Here is a 19338-nt window from a genome sequence, read left to right as displayed (position 1 = left end):
TAACATCTGGTGTACATACCGTAGACTTGAAACAAACAGTGAGTAAGAGAGGACACAGAATGGCAGAGGCACAGGCGGAGGAGGCGTCTACTAATCCAGTGCCATCCGAAGCGAGTGAGGAAGAGAAGCCATGGCACTCTTATACTGCAGAGGATCTAAAGAGAACAGTTTCCCAGTCTACGGATTCTGCTTTCCGTTCTGCTCGTTCTCTCAAACACAACTCTTCCACATATCTCCACGAATTACAGGTACTCTTGCAGCTCCACAACCCCACCCCCTCGTATTTTTAAGGTTACCTTTTCCTGTCAAACGTCGTCTAATTTATCGATTGGATTGCTTTGGCCCGACCTAATTGCTCCTCAAATTTATGGTTTCTTCTATTGGCGTGTGCAAATTTATTTGCTGTCAGTTTTAGAAGAGATTAACGTTCTTGGATTTTTATATCTCATTTTGTTCAGCATCTGTCTCTGGTTTTACCGATATTCATTGCTTGCAAGATCAAGAATGCATTTAGCGAAGGAAAGCACGAGTAATGAGTACTAAGTGGATGCCCACAATGACACGTCACTGTCTATAAATGTGAATTAAGTTTGATGACCTTAGCTGACACGGAGGGTTGGGGGCGGTGTTAAGATAAAGATTGATTATTTTGAACCTGATCCTGTTATTGGCTTGAAAAAAAAAGTGGATATAGCAATATAGCATCATCAGCAGGGCCATCAAATACGATCGTAAACCAAGACTAGGAGAAAGAAAACAAAACCTTTCTTTTATATCTTCTTCCAATCCTGCATTGAGCATCTTGACTAAAATTTGCCAAAAATACCAACAAAAGCCCCCCTGAAATTTTTTTTTGGGTTGAGAATCTTACTATCCCCAAACCTTGTGCAAGAAACCATCATGCCCAACTTCACATTAAAGTAGGTCATTGATAGGCCCCTAGTATGGTCGACTGTCACTGGTACCCATTTGAGCAAGGGATAGATAACATCATGCCTCAAATAGAAGCTATGTTTGAGAAGCCTGATAGAACTCTATTTATCTTACAATATGACCCTAGGAGCAATTACTGGACTGGATCAAGTCCAATTAAAGAGTTTCGGGAGGGTTACGACATTCTAAGCTTCTGGCCCACCCTTTCATTTGAACCTTGTTAATGATGGAACCAACAGATCTTCATTGACTTATTCAAGGCAATTATGAACTGGGAGAGCGAGGAAGGAATGAGAATAGCTTCTCGAAGATAGGGTGGAGTTGCATTCCTTTGTTCCGGCTGGTTGAATATCTCTACTTATTTTGCCTGCTCTCCAACACTTTTCATACTCATTTAGATTCCCAAGAACTTCTTTCCAAACACACTTATCTTTGTGCTTACTAGATTGTTACAAACATATATGTTTTGGCGTAGTGATTAATCAAGTTCACTTTTGTGTTCCGTACTATCAATTCTTCTTCTTTATACATCAAGCATATGAGTCAACATGCTCAGGATGGAGAACGGAAGAGGCAGAGGTGGAGGTTGAGCTCATGGGAGTTAGGCCCTGACTTTGAATCCCTTTGACCACTCCTAAACCAACAATCTAAACTCATCGCCTTTAAGAATAGTCCCTTCCCTTCCATTCGAATATCATTCTTTTCTGCCTTACCTACCTTTTAAACAATCCCAACCTACGACCAAGATGTTTACCCTATTTTTCCTTTGAAAAGCTCTATGCCCTCCATAGTTGGATACTCTAGAACCCATACTTGTGCACTAGGGTATGAGTTAGGTACCTATGGAAAGCTATCCTGTCCCATTCAACAATTTAGGTAGCTTTGTAACAAGAGGTTGAGTATGAGGGCAAATGCCCAAATCAAATGTTGATTCTTTGTATTTAAAAACCGGTTGACGGGGTCCTTTCTATTCTAAAGAAAAGTTTCTCTAGGAGTTTCACTAAAAAGTCACCAATGGGTATTTGTGACGAGGGATGGACTCTTTTAATGTACTCCTGTAATTTGGAGGGGTGACACGTGGAGGAGAGAGAAGGTTACCATAACCAACTGTTGTTTGTTGGCTACAAAAGGGGAAGATGTGATCAGAGGAAATGGCTTATCTTGTGAGTTATTGGGGAAGCCTTTGGCTGTGGCAATGTATGCTGTAGGGCGTGACTGGCACCATTGTAACCAGGGGTTTGTTCTTTATTTTCCTGCTGTAATTCATATTATGTTAGTCCAGATAGGAGGTTCTTATCAACTAATATTAAAGTGAGTTTGATAAGAGGGAAGGAAGATGGAAACTGGATTGTCCATGTTTTCCGACAAGGGGATGTAGATGAATGACTTGGGGAGATTGTACTCTTCTGTTTGGAACATGAGATTGGGTAAGAATATCAATTGAGAGCGGCCCGCCAACACCTGTAAAGGGATGACTTGGATTAGGTTTACTGGAGAAATTGGCCAGAATGCAACTGGTCAAGTGATGTAACCAGATCTAGCGAGATAGGGTCCCTCAAAATTGGGCCCAAAACAGCCCTGGGCCCAAAACAGCCCTAGGCCATGCGGCAACTAGGGCTGGCCAAATGCAGGTTCTCATGAGTCCAATTATGTGCTGTTAGGAGTCAGGATTTACTTTTGTTTCTTTAGTTGGTTATGTCACGCTCAAGATATTGAAGAGTTTTAGTCCATGTGGGAGTCCTAGTTGAAATCTATCTTCACAAGATTCCTTCTGAATAATTGTTATCTTATTTGGTTATTTTTGTGGTCCTTAGAAAGTCCTTCTTCAAGTTGTTAGTTAGTTGTTAATTTGTAAAGGAAATCCCAATCCAAATTGGATTCCCTAGTTAGAGTCCAAGTTTGTTAGTTGATTAGTTGAGCTCAAGTGTCTTTCCTTTTTTGTAATTGGCTATTTAAAGGCACTATACCCCGCATGACAATTTAGATTGGATTAACAAAATTGGGCTTTGAAAGAACTGGAGTTGTGGGTTCCAAGGAGTATCCCCACAGCTGATTGTGAGTTTCTAGGACTTATCTTCAATCTTCTTTAACTACAAGGGCCTGCGACAGCCTAGCAACCTTCTCTATAGCTGCCTAAGAGTGTATCAGTACACTCCCATCGAGTAAATGCAACCCCAACCTCTTCCCTACCCTGTTCTCTCCCCTAAACCTTGCACAACTCACCCCCATCCCTTTCTTTCCCTTGCAGCAGCAGCTCCTCACCCCTTCCCCGTCTTCTCTTCCACCCGCAAGCTTTCCCTCCTCAATCCCCTCTTCTTTCCCAACTGTTTCCCCATTCTTGATCTTGCGGCAGCATAGAAAGAAAGAAAGAAGTAAAGAAAAGAAGGAGAGAAAAGGAAGAAGGAAAAAGAAAAGAAGAGAAAGAATAGAGAGAGATCAAGAACAAAAGAAAAAAGAAAGATCAAGAAAGAAGAAAGAAGATTCAAGGATTCTTGAAGAATCACTCAAGATTGACCCAATATGCAATCGCAAGGTTCCCAACCCCTTTTCCCCTATCCTCAAGATTGACCCAATATTCTTGAAAATGATAAAGTACAGTCTCAGCATATTCTTTGATGATGATGATAACCCAATAGTTGACTGGATCAGGGATAGTGGAGAGCCATTGCTGGATGAGTAGGGAGGTCGTCCCAGTAGACAGATTGCAGAGGAGATGGGGGCTGATGTGGAGGACTTCATGGCCCAGGAGGGGACTGCACATGCAGCGCCCGCCCGTCCCTTCGTGCCACACCCTAGTGCATCCACCCAGAGTGAGGATTTGATTGTTTGGTCCGACACTGAGGATGAGGTGATTTAGGCCTCCGGCGATGACGACGATGGTGGTGATGATGATGATGGCGGTGATGATGGAGGGGATGAGGAGGGTGTTGGACCTTGTGATCAGGATTCAACTGATCCTAGTGACAGACCACCACCACCTCCACGACCACTAGCAGTATGTGAGAGTCAAGGGTGGGGAGGACGACCATCGAGATTCACAAGCGAGAGTTAGTTCACCCACGTGACACAGGATTCAGACCATACTGGAACTGCATCTCGAGGCCAAAATGTTTCCTCTACATATTCGAGGAAGGGGAAGGGGAGACAACACGACTGTAGCACAGAGGACACGCCATCATATCGGTCCTACCGTTCGGCTGATGCCGAGAGCTTGGTGGGATCTATGAGATCGATGAGCATTGATGATTCTAGAGACTCCACCTCTAGAGGATCCAGATGGCATAGGTCTGCAGAGTCCTCATATGATACTGTTGTGGAGAGTATTGGTTCTATTGGGTTGACTTATGGAGCTTATGGTTATGGACCATATGGTGTCCCTCTTGGCTATCAGATTCAAGGTCAGGCCAGTCAACCACTAGTGGAGCCTTATGGTTATGGAGCAGCTTATGGAGCTTATGGGCTTATGGTGTCCCTCCCACTATCACCTATCAGAGTTAGCCACTGGGACCTTATTTTCAGTATGGATCTGATCCTTTTGCTGACAGCTAGGGTTCTCCTACATTTGTTGAGCAGATCTTCCACTCTATTCCACAGCCAGTTCCTTATTTGGAGATTCACAACTTCCCACCGTCAGGAAATCTTATGCATTTGGATGAGGCCACGTATAGAGTTGCAGTTGCTGATTACGTCGAGAACTATATGGGGCGAACATCATGGGACTTGTATTGTCATTTGTATGGGGTGCAGACGGAAGAGGGAGACATTAAATAGAATAGACTTGTAATTAGTAACATACTAAGTTACTAACATTCTCGCTTCTTCTCATATGTAGCGTATACTTGGATGTTACATTTTCAATGGTTTTTTTAGTAAACTAGTAGTTCTATAGTGTTTATTATGCTTGAAATATGTAGTATGCAAGAATCCAAATCAATTTGAGCCCATATGAGGCCTGAAATGGAGGTTACAAGTGTGTAGAAAAAACTGTTTAATTTCGACCGAAACATGGGAATTTCGGCCTTTTGCAAAGTACCTCAGGTTGAACTTTAGTGGTTGTAGAGGCTGGCTTAGAAGTGGTGGCTGCATTGGCAATGTGTGGGGGCTTCCCATGAAGTTTCCAACAAAATCATTGAATTTGTCCTGGACAACCACGATGATGGCAACTCTTGCCTTGTCCTGTCTTGTTAGAAGAGTTGTGTGAACCTATTTCTTCCAGCATTATTCCCACGATTTTGTCCTGTACTCATACTTTGTCTGCGAACGGTTTGTCCTCCAGAAGTGTCATGAGATACGGTTACCAAGGTTGAATTTTCAGTAGTGTTATTTGCATTCTCTTGCAACACGAAGAACTCTCGAAAATGTATCAGCTAAAGTGGGGACATGATCACTACCAAGAATTTGTGCTGTGAGTGTCTCATACTCCTTTTGAAGACCTCCCAAGAAACTCATGGCAGCTAACTGTTCTTTTTGATTTTGCATGGTTTCTACATCAAAGGAGATAGGTAGGATAAGGTTTAATTCTTTATACATTGTTTTAAAATCTGCAAAATAGTGAGTAATATCTCTACTTTCCTATCTACTCGATAAAAGTCCTGGGATAATTCATAAATCTTAGCCAAATTATTATGCTAAAGTAAACACATTCAAATACTCCCATAAGTCCTTCACACTCTGCAAGGTAGTGACTAGATCAACAATATTGTCTGCCAAAGAGTTAAACATTTGCCCAAGTATGCAGGCATCAGTAACTACCCAATTATCGTCGTCTTTAGGTGATGTTTTAGTCAAGTGATCTATTTGTCCTCATCCAGTGAGAACAACTTTAACTGTAGCCCCCCATCACTGGAAGTTTGATACACTCTCAAATTTCTTTTCAGTCAACCCATGAGAGGATTAATAAATAATTTCAGTCATGGTAATTTTATTGTCACCCTTACTTGATGTTTCTCCCATATCCAAATAGATATAGCACAATTTAAACCAAGACGAATCAGATCAATCTCAGAAATATGAAGAATCAGAATAGATCAGTCCCAAAAATATGAAGAATTAGAATAAGATCAATCCCAGAAATATGAAGAATCAAAATCAGAACCAGAACTAATCCCAGAAATAAGAACCAGATTGAACCAGAGAATCAATCAAACCAAACTGAACCGACAAAACAGAACATGCCAATAGAACCAACCAGTTTCAAAATACCCTAATCAAATTATTAGCCCCAAACACATTGCAGAATTTAAAACACCACCAAAATGCAGAGAATAACCCTTCACCAAGTTGCAGAGCTACTCACCAGAAAATAGAACAACTCCGACACATCTCTGGCGTCAAACAAGGCAATCTGGGTACTCATCTGCATCGATCTTCAATGGAGACATCTAGAAAGTTGCAGCGTAAGAAGCTGCATCCATGTTCAACAAGAAAGCAGCGTAAGAAGCTGCATCGATCTTCAATTAGAGAAGCCAACAAGGTGCAGCATAAGGTGCTGCGCCCCTTTAATTTCTTGAATCCAACTTCTCCCAGGTATGATCTCTTTCCTTTCTATAGAAGTAATTTTTTTTTGGGTGCTAGTAACACCTAGAATTGAAAGAAGACCTACAGCTTTGATACCATGTAATTTTGAGAAGAAAATAAGGAGAGGAACGAATGAGAGGAGAAGAAGAGAAGCTGATTTTTGCTGTGGAGGCTCTAATGGGAATCATGAGCTCTCCTCTTAACAAAATCTTTATTTATACCCAATAGGAATCATCATAGAAATTTAAGTAGGAACGTAACTCCTAATCTAATTCAATCTAGGACTCTCAGATTTGCCTCTTTTCCCATCGTAAGTTATTGCCTACCGCTAACTCACGATGGTTCTATTTTCTTCCAATTTTGTGCTTCCTAACAACATGCAAAGTCCAAAAATTGTATATCATTTATTAATCCTATACTATTTGTATCTTTTGTTGACCTTTTACTATTTAAAAATCCCCCCAAAAAATCATTTTTCCATCACACGACATTGATTTGTTTGGGATTTTTGGGGTGGAAAATCCATTCCTCGAAGCATCAAACAAATAGATCTTGTGAATTGAACAGAAGAAAAAGGAGAAGAAGGAATCAAGAATGAGAAGGAAGAGAAGAATAAGAGAAAAAGCTTTGAGAGTTTCCACTCTCGATGTGAAGAACCTTGGGAGTTTTCAGTTTTATTATATGAAAATCACAGCAACAAAAAAAGAAACACATACCCAGATTGAGTCTAATATGGACTCCAATCTATCGTTGGGATCTTTCCTACCCTGATTTCCCTTATTGTCCTTATTACTTTTTCTAGTATGCTATTACTCTCTAACACTCCCCCTCAAGCTGGAGAATAAACATCAAACATCCCCAGCTTGTTACAACTTACAAATATAATTCACTTTGAACATGATGAGTGGAGATCAGTCCTTGCTATAGCTTCTCACAGACAAAGTGACAATCTACTTCAATATGCTTCGTTCGTTAGTGAAAAATAGGATTTGATGCTATATGGATGGCCGCCTAATTATCACACCAAAGAGACATAGGTGATTCATAGTCAGAATTTGTGATTCATAGTCAAAACCAAGTTCTCCCAAATATTGCTTAATCCACATCAACTCCCAAGTAGCAAGTGCTACAGCACGATACTTTGATATTGCACTAGGTCGAGCAACCGTTGGTTGTTTCTTACTCTTCAAAGACACAAGATTTCCTCCTACAAAAGTAAAATAGCCTATAGTCGACCTCCTATCAATCCGTGAACCAACCCAATCTGCATCAGAAAATCCCTCAACTCTCGTGTGATCATGATCTGTATAAAAGAGCCCTCGACTAGGAGCTTTCTTAAGATACTTCAGTATATGCAGTATTGCATCCCAACGAGTGGTCCGAGGACTAGACAGAAATTGACTCACAACACTGACTGGAAAAGCAATATCGGGTCAAGTTACAACCAAATAGTTTAGCTTTCCAACTAACCTTTGATGCTTCTGTGGATCTTCAAGAGCAACTCCATCTTCAGGCATGAGTTTTACATTTGGATCCATTGGAGCATTCAAAGGCTTCGAACCAAGCATTCCTATTTCAGATAGAAAATCAATCACATATTTATGTTGGGACAAGAAGATTCCCTTCTTGGACTTAGCTACTACTTCCCCCAAAATACTTGAGCCTTCCCAAGTCTTTAGTCTGAAACTGTTTCAGCAAGTGAGTCTTTATTGCATTAATTCCGGTTGAATCATCTCCAGTAATGATAATATCATCCACATCCACAACCAAGAATATGCTCCCCATACTAGATTGATGGAAGAACATTGAGTGATCACTCTCACACCGACTTAAACCAAACTTTGTCTCAACTGAGGTAAATTGCCCAAACCATGCACGTGGTGACTGTTTCAGCCCATATAGAGACTTCTTCAAACGACATACCAAACCATTCCCCCCCCTGAGCAACGAACCTTGGAGGTTGCTCCATATAGATTTTTTTGTGGAGATCTCCATTGAGGAAAGCATTCTTGACATCTAGCTGAAATAGGGGCCATTGATAAATGGCAGCTAAAGAGACCAAAATACGAATAGAAGTAGGCTTTGCCACAGGAGAAAAGGTATTCAGATAATTCACACCATACACTTGAGCATATCCTTTTGCCACAAGTCTAGTCTTCAACTTAGCAAGTGTACCATCAGGATTTACCCTCATTGCAAACCACCCAACGATATCCAATAACAATTTTCCTAGGCGGCGAGGGAACAAGTTCCCAAATAGGATTGTCTTGTAATGCTGCCAATTCCTTAATCATTGCAATTGTCCACCCAGGACTCAACAAGGCCTCTGACACATTCTTAGGAAGAGGGTAAGTCTCGATAGTGGATAAACAAGCATGAAAAATGGGAGAAATACTAGTATATGAAACAAAATTAGAAATGGGGTGCTGAACACAACTCTGAGTGCCTTTACGAAGTGCAATCGGAATGTCAAGGTTAGAAGCAAGGGGACTTACCACAGGATCCACGAGTGGAGGGGCTGCAGGTGCAGGAGGGGTTGTAGATGTTGTCGAACGTCGTTGATACACAATAGTGATCTCTGTCTAGACAAGTGGGAGAGGAGGCGAAGCTGGAACAGGTGAAGAAATAATGATAGGGAGATCTGTATCCTTGGAAGAAATAGTTATAGGGTTAGATGAATAAGGAACAAACTCAAAGAATGAAACATCAGCAGTGATAAGATATTTTCGAAGTTCAAAAGAATAACGTCACCCCTTCTGAGTGCGAGAGTACCCAAAAAAAGGCACTTCAGGGCTTTTGGGTCAAAGCTTAAATAACCCAGGATGGTGGTCCTGAAGAAAACAAACACTCCCAAATACACGAGGAGGCAATGCATGTAAAGAACTACTAGGAAACAATAAGGAATATAGGATATTACCTTTCAAAATGGATGAGGGCATCCGATTAATAAGATGACAAGCAGTCAGGACAGCATCAGCCCAAAAAGATTTGGGTACCAGCATCTTACACAGTAAAGAGCTGGCGATTTCCATCAGATGGCGATTCCTTCCGCTCTGCCACACCATTCTGTTGTGGGGTGTCGACATTAGAGGATTGATGAAGAATGTCATGTGATGTCATAAATGTAGTAAAAGGAGAGGAAAATATTGTTTTGCATTGTCACTCTGGAGAATTTTGATAACCACCTCAAATTGTTTACGAAGTTCAGTCACAAAACCACACAAAGTATTAAACAATTTAGAATGACTTTTCATGAAGGGTGGACATGCTTGAGCATGCAATAGGAAAAAATGTCATTGAACAAGTATAGCCCTCCCAACTCACGTCCTCTACCAAGCGTACTCTTCATTGTAAGATCCTGAAAAACACAATAACCAAGGAAAAAACTAATAGAACAGTTGTAAGCGGTGGTTGATTTATGAACATATAATAAGTTAAAGGGAAACTCAGGTAAATATAAGACAGAAGATAGCGATAAGGTGGGGGTGAGATTGACAGTTCCTGTTTCCTTTAACATTGGCATGGGAACTATTAGCAAGGGTCACAATGGAAGAGGATGGGAGAAAGGACGAAAGGTTACCTAAGAATTCAGTCATATGATCAGACGCCCCTGAGTCAATGATCTAGGGACCGGAGGTAGAAACACAAGATGTAGCATTACTTGTTTGAACAAAGGTGGCCGTGGGTGACTGAGACTGAAGTGCCTGAAACTGGGTGAACTAAACATATTCTTCATCAGACATTTTCACAGTCTTCCCATCAGACTGTAGAGTGGCAGTAGGAGATGACTTGGATGATGCAGTGTTAGCAACCTGAGATGGGTTGCCATGATGCTTCCAACAAAACCTTTGTATATGTCGTAGACGACCACAGTGATGACAAGTCTTGATGTTCCTAGTAGAATCAGTTGTTCCCTAGGTCTTGGGGGTTTTGCTTGATCCTCCGCCACGCCCACGAGTAGCTCCAATTCCTGACCCTCCACTGGAGCCTTGGTTTGGAGTAAAAGATGCTAATGCAGAATTATTGGTGGGGCTGGATTAATGTGAGTTTTCTTTAGAAACACAAAGCACTCGAAAAAATGTTTCAGATAGTGACGGTACCTTATCTCCCCCTAAGATCTGTGCTCTAACTGAGTCAAATTCCTTCCCGAGTCCTCCCAAAAACCCCATAATTAAGTTCTTCTTGCTGATTTTGCATTTCAACTACATCCGATGAAATGGGGAGGATAGCATTCAATTCTTCATACATTTTCTTAAAGTCTGCAAAATATTGGGTTAAAGCTTTGCCCTTCCTATCAACCCTTTAGAATTCCTGTGAAACCACCTCATAGATGCGGGAAAGGTTGTTTTGTCGAGAATATAAAATGTTCAGGTAATCCTATACCTCCTTCATTGTGTCAATATGCGTAACTATGTCAACAATATTTCTCTCAATAGAGTTCAGCATCTGTCCTAAAATTTGAGCATCTATAGTCTTTCATGTGTCATTCCCAGTTGACAGAGTGAGATGGTCTTGCTGCCTGCTACCAGTTCTTTTCCATTGATGGAAATTAACAGTCCCTTCGGGTCTTTGTTGAGAAATACGTTGGGATGTGGTTGTGATTTCAGTAATAGAACTTTTGGGCTCAGACTTAGTTCCAGAAATAGACATACTGTCTTAATCTGACTTTAGTATCATCTACTAGAAACAAGTTAGCAGCAGCAATAAATAAGAAATAGCAAAAACAGAACTTCAGAAATAATTTATAAAAAAGACTTCGAATCTGAAATATAACGGCAGCAACAGAAAGGTAAGTTTCCCAGTAAAAAGATTCTTCTATATCAAAACTGATCCTAACAGCAGTTCCCAACTATAAAGAACTTCTCCGTAGCAGAATATACTCTCAGTCAAAGAAGAACAACCCAGAAAAATTGCAGAACCAGTAGACAGTAGTCAATCCACAACAGATAAATCACAGTTGCAAACCCAGAAAAAATTGAACTAGAATATCTCATAACCAATATTCAATCTTTTCACAGAACAAATTTGCAGAAAGATTCTAGCGGCAAAACACCACAACTTCTGGTTTGGACACAGAGCTCGAAATTGTAGAGCAATCACTGAGAAAATCTCCCAATCAATAAAAAATTTCAGAAACCGACCACTAGCCTCAAATCCAGAAGTCGTGGCTTAGAGTCTTCAAACAAAATTAGAAGTTTAGAATCTTCTTACTCCATAAAGATATCCAGAAAACCAAGAAACAAGCGTAAGGTGCTGTCCCCCCTTCAAACGAAAACTATTAAGTCTTCATGAACCAAGCTGAGATGTTTCTTCTTTGTGTTGCAAGGGTTTTCTGAACCAATACACTTTGGAATTTGAAAGTTTAAATGCAAACAGGCTCTGATACCTTGTGAATTGATCTGAAGAAAAAGGAGAAGGAATTGTGAATGAGAAGGAAGAGAAGAATGAGAGAAAAAGCAAACTCTCGATGTGAAGACCCTTGAGAGTTTCCAGTTTTATTATATGAAAATCACAGCTACAAAGAAGGAAACAAATACCCACAATTGAGTCTAATGTGGACTCCAATCTATTATTGGGATCTGTCCTACCCTGATTTCCCTTTTTGCCCCTATTACTCAAATCTTATTACTTTTTTTTCTGGTATGTTTTATACTTTAACAGATCTCATTATGATCTATGATGTGCTGAAACATCAGTATTACACACTAAAAAGGGCGTATGCAAACTCATGAGGCTCCCGCTGCTACTGGGTTTGATGATTCTGGTGTATTCTTTATAACTTGAGTTTCCTTTTCCCTTTTCTCATTCAGTTAAGCCATGAACTACTAGTCTGTTAATGGAAAGTCTAATAGCTGTTTCAACTCTTAAGACATCCTGTCAAAAGTTTTTGTGTGACAAGTTTAGAGGACCTGCCTCTCAAATAAAAAAAATTGATGCCATAAATAAAAATTGTTACCTGCTTATCAAATCATTGAACCCTCATATGTGATATAAAGCTTGAGTATAAAACAAACATTGCGACTGTTGATTAAAAATAAAGGAGAGCTATGCAGTCCTCGATGCTTGCCTATTTGGAAATATGTACTACTTCAGACATAGGAGAATTTGATCTACAACAGCTTTAAACAAGTATGAATTGTTTGAGAATGTTAAAGTAAATATTCAGGGCCTGGCTTGGACTACTTAATTGCAGTATCAACCTGATCAAGATAAACATACAATCGCCTTTGCCTATATCCAATTTGTTCCCTTGATCTTTTAGACTGCTCGGATCCTATCATAGTTGCCATACTCATAGTTCTCTGTTGTTTTTTTTTTGATGAATTCTATAATCTGTATTTGATTTGTCTTTGGTGGAGAATCATCCAGGTCTAATGGATAAAGATACTAGGATTTGTTAATTTGATCTTTGCAATATTAGATGATTGCTGAAAAAAACCCTATTAAAGGGATTTGTGGTTCATGGAACTGGGGATTGAACATGATCCCAGCATCTGTGAGTCTGGTTTAAATGACCAATCTATTGAGGAGTGGTGCTGCAATCATGCAATTTGGGAGTTATCAGTTGAAAGTGTTTAATTTAGTGTGACATTTTTAATATTACTTTCTTATGTTTGATTTTGGCCCCCACCCCTTCTTTTTTTATTTTTTTATAATTATCATTTGAAGCTTTTACCTTTGGCTGGAATCTAGAAGGGTAGCTTCTTGTAAATGATCAGACATTTTGCTGAGATATCAACATGTTTACAGGATTTTATGCCCCAGCTGAAATCCCATTATAAAGCCTATGAAGATGTTTTCTTCAAGAAAATCAAAGGTATCTCTCTTGTGCTCTGATGCAGTCTCATAAATCATCATTCGGCTACATTCTCTCTCAGGAGATTATGTGCCATACCATGAGTTTCAGTAGATGGCTTAAATACTCTAAAATGATTTATTAGTTTAGAATATATATTGGATGAATCCATCGTCTAGTCAGTTAAATGGCCAATGATGCTGATCCAGAAACAAATGGGCGCTGGTCTTTAGGAATAAGCGTGGGGTTAGGTCATACAGGTGTTGGGCCCTTTGTTCCATCTTCCATGGGTTTACTTGGTAATGGGCCCCCCTAATTGGCCTAAAACACGAATAACAACGTTGAGCTGGAATTTTATTCTATTTAATTAGCTTACTTTTATTTTGGTTGGTTTTAGAGGTCATGTGACCACTAAAATTCTAATGAACTGATTGACTTGTGAATCTGTGATTAGGATGAGAGTTTCTTTTTGTTTGAACTTAGCCGGCACAGCAGGAGTTAGTTATTTGTATTCATAAAGGAATCAATTTGTAATTCTCTATTCAAGGTCCATATACCTGCATCTCAGGATGCATAAAGGAGACAGAAATAGTCACATTTGGCAAAGCTGCTGCTGTTTCTTTCTCTTTCTCTCACCCTCTCCCCTCCTCCACTGTGTGCGAAGTCCCCTAGTGTTTGAAATCTGGGTGAAGCTTGGTGAAAAATGTCCAGGTTGCTTGCTCCCTGGTGATTCATATCCAAGTTACTGGTTGGATCCTTGGAGATAATATCTGAGCCAAGATCTGACTGGAGAATCAGTTTTCTGCCTTCATCCTACAAGCTGCCACATTAAAGATTTTATCAATAGTGAGGTAAGCCTGCACACATATTCATTCTTACCCCTTCTTTTCCCTTTCTTTTGTTTGATCCTTCAATTAGCTCATTGAGCTACCATTAGTACAAACTTAAACTCCTATTCTAGCCATCAGTTTTGGCAATATTTTGACGATATCAGCCCCCATGTAGAGTTCTCATCAACCCCAAAGCCCAGTCCTAGAATCCCATAGAAACCCCATTGACTAATTGACCAGCCATCCCTAAGTTCTCTCAACTGTTCTAACATTTAGACTTGAAATTCTTTCATTAGAATTGCTTCCCCACAGCCTTCCCTCCATTTTTAGCCCAAACTGAAACCTATAAATCCTGAAGCCCCAGTCCCCTTTGAAACTCTCTCCTCCCTAAACAGTGCTTATCCAGATTAAAGGTCCTAGACTTGGCCCTCAGTTCTACTGAGTCTACATCACCTAGCTTAATTGTTAATAATTGACCATCCAATACCTCAAAATGGGTTTTCTTATCCATCTAGTTTTAACTTTAGAAGGATAGGGTAAGATATTGTAAGTCTGAATTTTCCTCTGTAGATGCATCTGATAATTCTGCTGAACTTGTGTTCAACCTTTTTCTTTGTAGATGAATTGATGAGCACACGGGAGCATCCAGCTGTGGCAGGTGGAGTAGCTGTTATGGCAGGCCTCCTCCTTATGCGAGGTATGGGCCAAATCATTTTGCCTTCCTTGTATTCCATCTTGTGACACCTCTTCCAATTTTCTCCTACACTTTTGGAGGACAATGTTATTTTAAAATATAGTTGCTGAGATTTGTTAATGAAGACACCAGGGATGGAAGGTCCTGGTTGTGCTGGTGAGAGGAAAGGGCGAGAAAACTTGCAGAAATTGGCACTGAGATGAAAGAGAGTTGAATTTTGGACGCTCTGTAGGTATTAACAAAAGCTTAGAATCTAAGAACTGAATTGCTGAATTAGAAGCATTATCATATTCCTAACTAGAGTAGATAAGAATCTGGCATAAACTGAAAAGGACATTGATTGGGCTGAATTTGGGTACAGTGGCCCTCGACTAGACCCTTTTGACCCCTCAATGTCATTGCATACAAATATAAGGTGATAGAACAGAACATGGTCTATGAATGATGAATCTGCTGATTTGTGCTGATAAACTCAGATTAGTACTCAGTAAAAAAACAATATCAGAAGCTGATATACTAAATTCCAGGTCACCCTGAGGTATTTTAGGCTGATGCAGATCCTGCACCGAATTCACCTATTTTCCTGTGATATCAACCTAGGATAGCTGTCGGTGTTGGGCCTTTGTTTCATAGGTTTGTGTGGTCATGAGCATATTATACGTGCTCAAAAGTTTAGTCTAAGCCAAGTACGAAAATAGTAGAGTTAAATAGTTTAGTTGGTCTAATTATGTACATGGTTTGTGATCTCGTAAAATATCTTGCTTTTTTAAGAAGGCGAGACGAGATGAAGGGCGAGACGAGATAAAGGGCGAGATTCCCACATATTGCTTGAGATCTTTCCTATCTCATCATATCTTGCTGGAACTCTCTCTTCCCTCGCACTCAGGATCCTCCAAATAGACTGTTGGGAGCTGCCTCCCATACCCGCTAGCCCTCTAGAGGACCCTGCTCCCATGGCCCTCTGTTGCTTCCTCATATCTTCAATCCTCTGATGCTTGTTACTCATCATCATTGCTCTTCTCATCTGTGTTGCCTCTAGGTTAGGATCACATCTATACTCTCCTGGCTCATCTAAATCAAAGTCTCGCTTTCTTGGCTCTGGGTTTGGTCTAATTGATTAGTTAATCTTAAATATTTTTTTAATAGCTATATGTAGATTCCTTTTTGAAGCTTAACTTGTTTTCCAGCTCTCTTTCCTCTTTTCTGCTCTATCTTGTAGGTATCGTTCCAGGTTCTGAGTTTGTTACAACTCCTGCTCCAATGATTCAGTGTGATCCGATGTAACAACTATCAATGCGAATCTCATATATCTAGCTTCTACCCATATCATGACTCATGAGTCCCATTAAATTGGTCCATTACAATAGAACCTGTTTGGGCAAAAGGCCTAATGATGTTGGTAACTATTGGGATATAACTATTTTTTTGGTTTTTGAATTTTATCTGGACAATGTTTTCTATATTTTGTTATTCTAAATACTATATTTTATGAGGGACTTCTTTTCGATGCCTCTTACGTTCTTTTGGGAGCTACACAAAGGTTGCAGGTCATTTGGTTATCAAATTAATGATTCAAAAATTTACTTCCTTGGTTGTAAGCTCATTGCAAAACTGCCACTAGCAACAGAATCCAACTTTCTATTCAAAATGAAATGACGGTGATTTTTGGTGGCGGTAGGCAAATGTTCTGCTAAGCTCTGCTCCATTTTATTTGTTCCATGCTCTTGCCTGCATGGCTAGGTTCAGTAAATTGGATTGTGATGCGATTGAAGATTGGACTAAAATCTGAACTGAATGCATTATTGATAACTTGCTCCCCACATCCTATGATTAATTGGTATCTCAGAGGAACTAAAACACAGTTTCTGTGTTTTGATGATGTTATATTGTTTGAACAGTATCATAATCTCTCTTTTTGTGTGTTTGTGTCTGCATGCTTTTCTTGGTCATGTGTCATAGCATCTGAACCCTAACATCCATGCGTCTCTGAATTTAATTTTGCACTTCTCAACCACATAGCATTTAATTTGTTGAACTTCTATTATGCACATATTTTGCTCTTTTATGCATGTTACCTCTGACTTATGCAAACATTTGTATTCTTAATTTTCTGGCAGAGAAATAATATTTTCCCAAAACCTGAACATGTAATTCTGAACTAGGTCTTTGTTGCATTCACAGGCCCAAGAAGGTTTTTGTTCCGCAATACATTTGGTCGACTTCAGAGTGAGGAGGTATGTTCCTCAACTGGGAGTGTGGCAACTAAGGGGTAGAATGAAAATGCTTCAGCTTCTTAATTTTGCCATATTTCCACGGATCTCGAACATTTCTGATTGCTTCAGTCTTATGATTTTGTTTATTGCGCCAAACCCTGCAGACTCAGTATTTCATGTACATATATGATATATCTGAAGAAACATGTGGTTGTGTGTTTTCCTTTGAGGTAACTTCTCATTACCTAATGTTCTAAAATTCTTGGACAGGCACTCTTTGTTAAAGCTGAGAACAGTGTAAAAGAGCTGAGTCTTTCTGTGGATATAATGAAGAATGAAAGCAAAAAACTGCTTGAAAGAGCAGCTCTTGCGGAGAAGGACACGAAACAGGGCATCTCTGAACTCATGTAAATGGGATTTGTGGGAATATGGTTTGATGTGTGCTTGATGCGGAATGCTTTCTTGATTGTCAGTTTATGGTCCAGAACTTGTCTATTTATCCATGTTCTATACATGGCCTTTTGGTGTGAATGACAGACATCAAGTTTATAAGATGGACAAGTGCGACAGACGAATGAAAATGGCTGTAGCCTTAATCTGACTTTTTTTCCTGCTTTTTGCAGGAATTCTGGAAATGAAATCCAAGGACTTGCTAAGTCAGTTTGCAAGGTTGAAACCCAAGCAGCTGGTATGTTTGCCTGTATTTCGTACAATTCTTTATGGGCTAATGAATGATTTTGACCCGTCAGGTTTCCTCACCTTTTGGCTAAACATTTTTTGGCCGTGCCGTGCCTTTGTTGGTTCTTTCTTTTTTAGGTAGAACCAGGCCTTTATTGGTTTATTAATGTAATTTGGTGCTGACAGAAAGCAGTTATGTGTAACTGTTGAGCATTAAACAACAAACATCCTCACACCCCAAAACAACCCAAAATAAAAACTCGACTCTTCCCGAAGAAGGGAATAGGAATTCAAATTAATATGCTACTTTCTGAGGAAGATAAAAACTGCTTAAGGACTGATGATAACATTGCACTTTCAAGATTATAGCTTAACGATGCATTTTTTCGTGCAGTATAAATATGCACTCTTACTAGGAAATAACACACCTACCTTGTTTAATACTTCTTTTTTTTTGCTGAACTTTCACAACTTGTAGATTTGATGGATGCTTTACGAGAAATTCCTGGTAGGGAGGCTCTGAAACTTAGAGCAGAGGCAAGTGAAAGATTTTCATTTTCCCCTTTGTTGTAATACATAAACTTTCTCTGCTTTTCAACTGAGCTTCTACGATATCATTTTTTTTCTTCTTTCCATTATCAGGTTGCTTCTATGGCATCCGTTGCAAAACAGCAGAGGTGTGCTCTAAACAAAAGGATAATGAAGGTTTCAGAATTGGGCATTCGAGTTTGAGTAAACTGGATTTTGAAGCCTCACTCATCCTTCATGGGTTGAACCAGAGATGTAATAAAGGGAAGAGAATACGAGTCTTTGATCCTGAAATTTTCAATTTGATAACGGCGAGGTTTATTTTGGCTGGGTTTATTCCATTACTACTCTTCTGCGGTTAAACTTGGGTTGTGGTGGGTATGAATTTTTTTGGGGTAAAAAGAGAGGAGAGGAGAGGATGTCTGGTTTGTTGTGATTGGGTTCTTGTCATTTTTCGCTTGGGACGAGTAAAATGGTTGCTATCGTGTTATGTTATCTAGAATGGAGGGGACTAACGAGTACCTTAGAGGAGACTTTGATTCTTACTCGCATCTCTCCTACCTAAACTCATTCACCCGCCCTTAAGACCCTCTCCTTGTTTTTGTTTTTGTTTTTGGTTTTGGTTTTGGTTTTGGTTTTTACTTGGAACTCTTTAGATTCGAACCTATTAAGCGCCTCACCTAAGAACTCCAATTACTTTTATCCCATCCATCCAAAGCAGAATAAAGGAGGGGAAGAAAAAAAAATCCCTTCATTTAGTTGAAGGTTGAAGGTTTACGTAGTAGATTTAATCCCCCCACATTCGTAGGCCGTCCACGGGAGGCTTGATGAACAAGATAATTCGTATGGTAAGAGTTTTGATCAGTTACAATTGGCCTTAGCCAAAAAAACTAGAAAAATGAAAGAATTCTGATAATGGATACCATGGCCAAAGACTCTTAGGGACTGGTAGTAAGTTTTGAAGCTCATAGCAGTTTGAGATACTATTTCTCGCTTCAGATCTGTGAGCGTCTACCCTAGAAGTTTCAGAAAGATCATTTAACTAGTGCTGCGAGCAGATCTCGTTGGGTAAACACCATGATCCTCCATCCGGTTCCTTTTACTCCATCCCTTGCAATCCGAAGTTCAAGATTATACAATGAGCTCCAT

The 19338-nt window shown here is 39.8% G+C and overlaps 1 protein-coding gene across 1 annotated transcript; it reads left to right on the top strand.

Annotated features, from left to right (window-relative positions):
* LOC149001270 (chromosome-associated kinesin) lies at positions 1-19092 on the top strand. Its single transcript, XM_089138911.1, has 8 exons — positions 1-248; positions 13201-13267; positions 14696-14773; positions 16952-17004; positions 17254-17390; positions 17607-17671; positions 18140-18198; positions 18304-19092. Exons 1-8 carry the CDS (start codon positions 60-62, stop codon positions 18391-18393), a joined length of 738 nt encoding a protein of 245 aa, XP_088995037.1. The 5' UTR covers positions 1-59; the 3' UTR covers positions 18394-19092.
* Positions 19093-19338: the final 246 nt, after the last annotated feature.

The sequence above is a fragment of the Hakea prostrata genome, chromosome 10 (genome assembly GCF_041222555.1).
Source record: "Hakea prostrata isolate BN-2017 chromosome 10, UWA_Hpros_2, whole genome shotgun sequence".
NCBI lineage: Eukaryota > Viridiplantae > Streptophyta > Magnoliopsida > Proteales > Proteaceae > Hakea > Hakea prostrata.
This window is presented reverse-complemented; position numbering and strand designations above follow the sequence as displayed.

Bases quoted from the DNA above. Each gene is read 5' to 3' on its own strand.
- LOC149001270 (XM_089138911.1), top strand. From the start codon at position 60: ATGGCAGAGGCACAGGCGGAGGAGGCGTCTACTAATCCAGTGCCATCC. The intron at 14,774-16,951 runs GTATGGGCCAAA...TTGCATTCACAG, and splicing joins AGGCCTCCTCCTTATGCGAG to GCCCAAGAAGGTTTTTGTTC. The intron at 17,672-18,139 runs GTATGTTTGCCT...CACAACTTGTAG, and splicing joins GGTTGAAACCCAAGCAGCTG to ATTTGATGGATGCTTTACGA.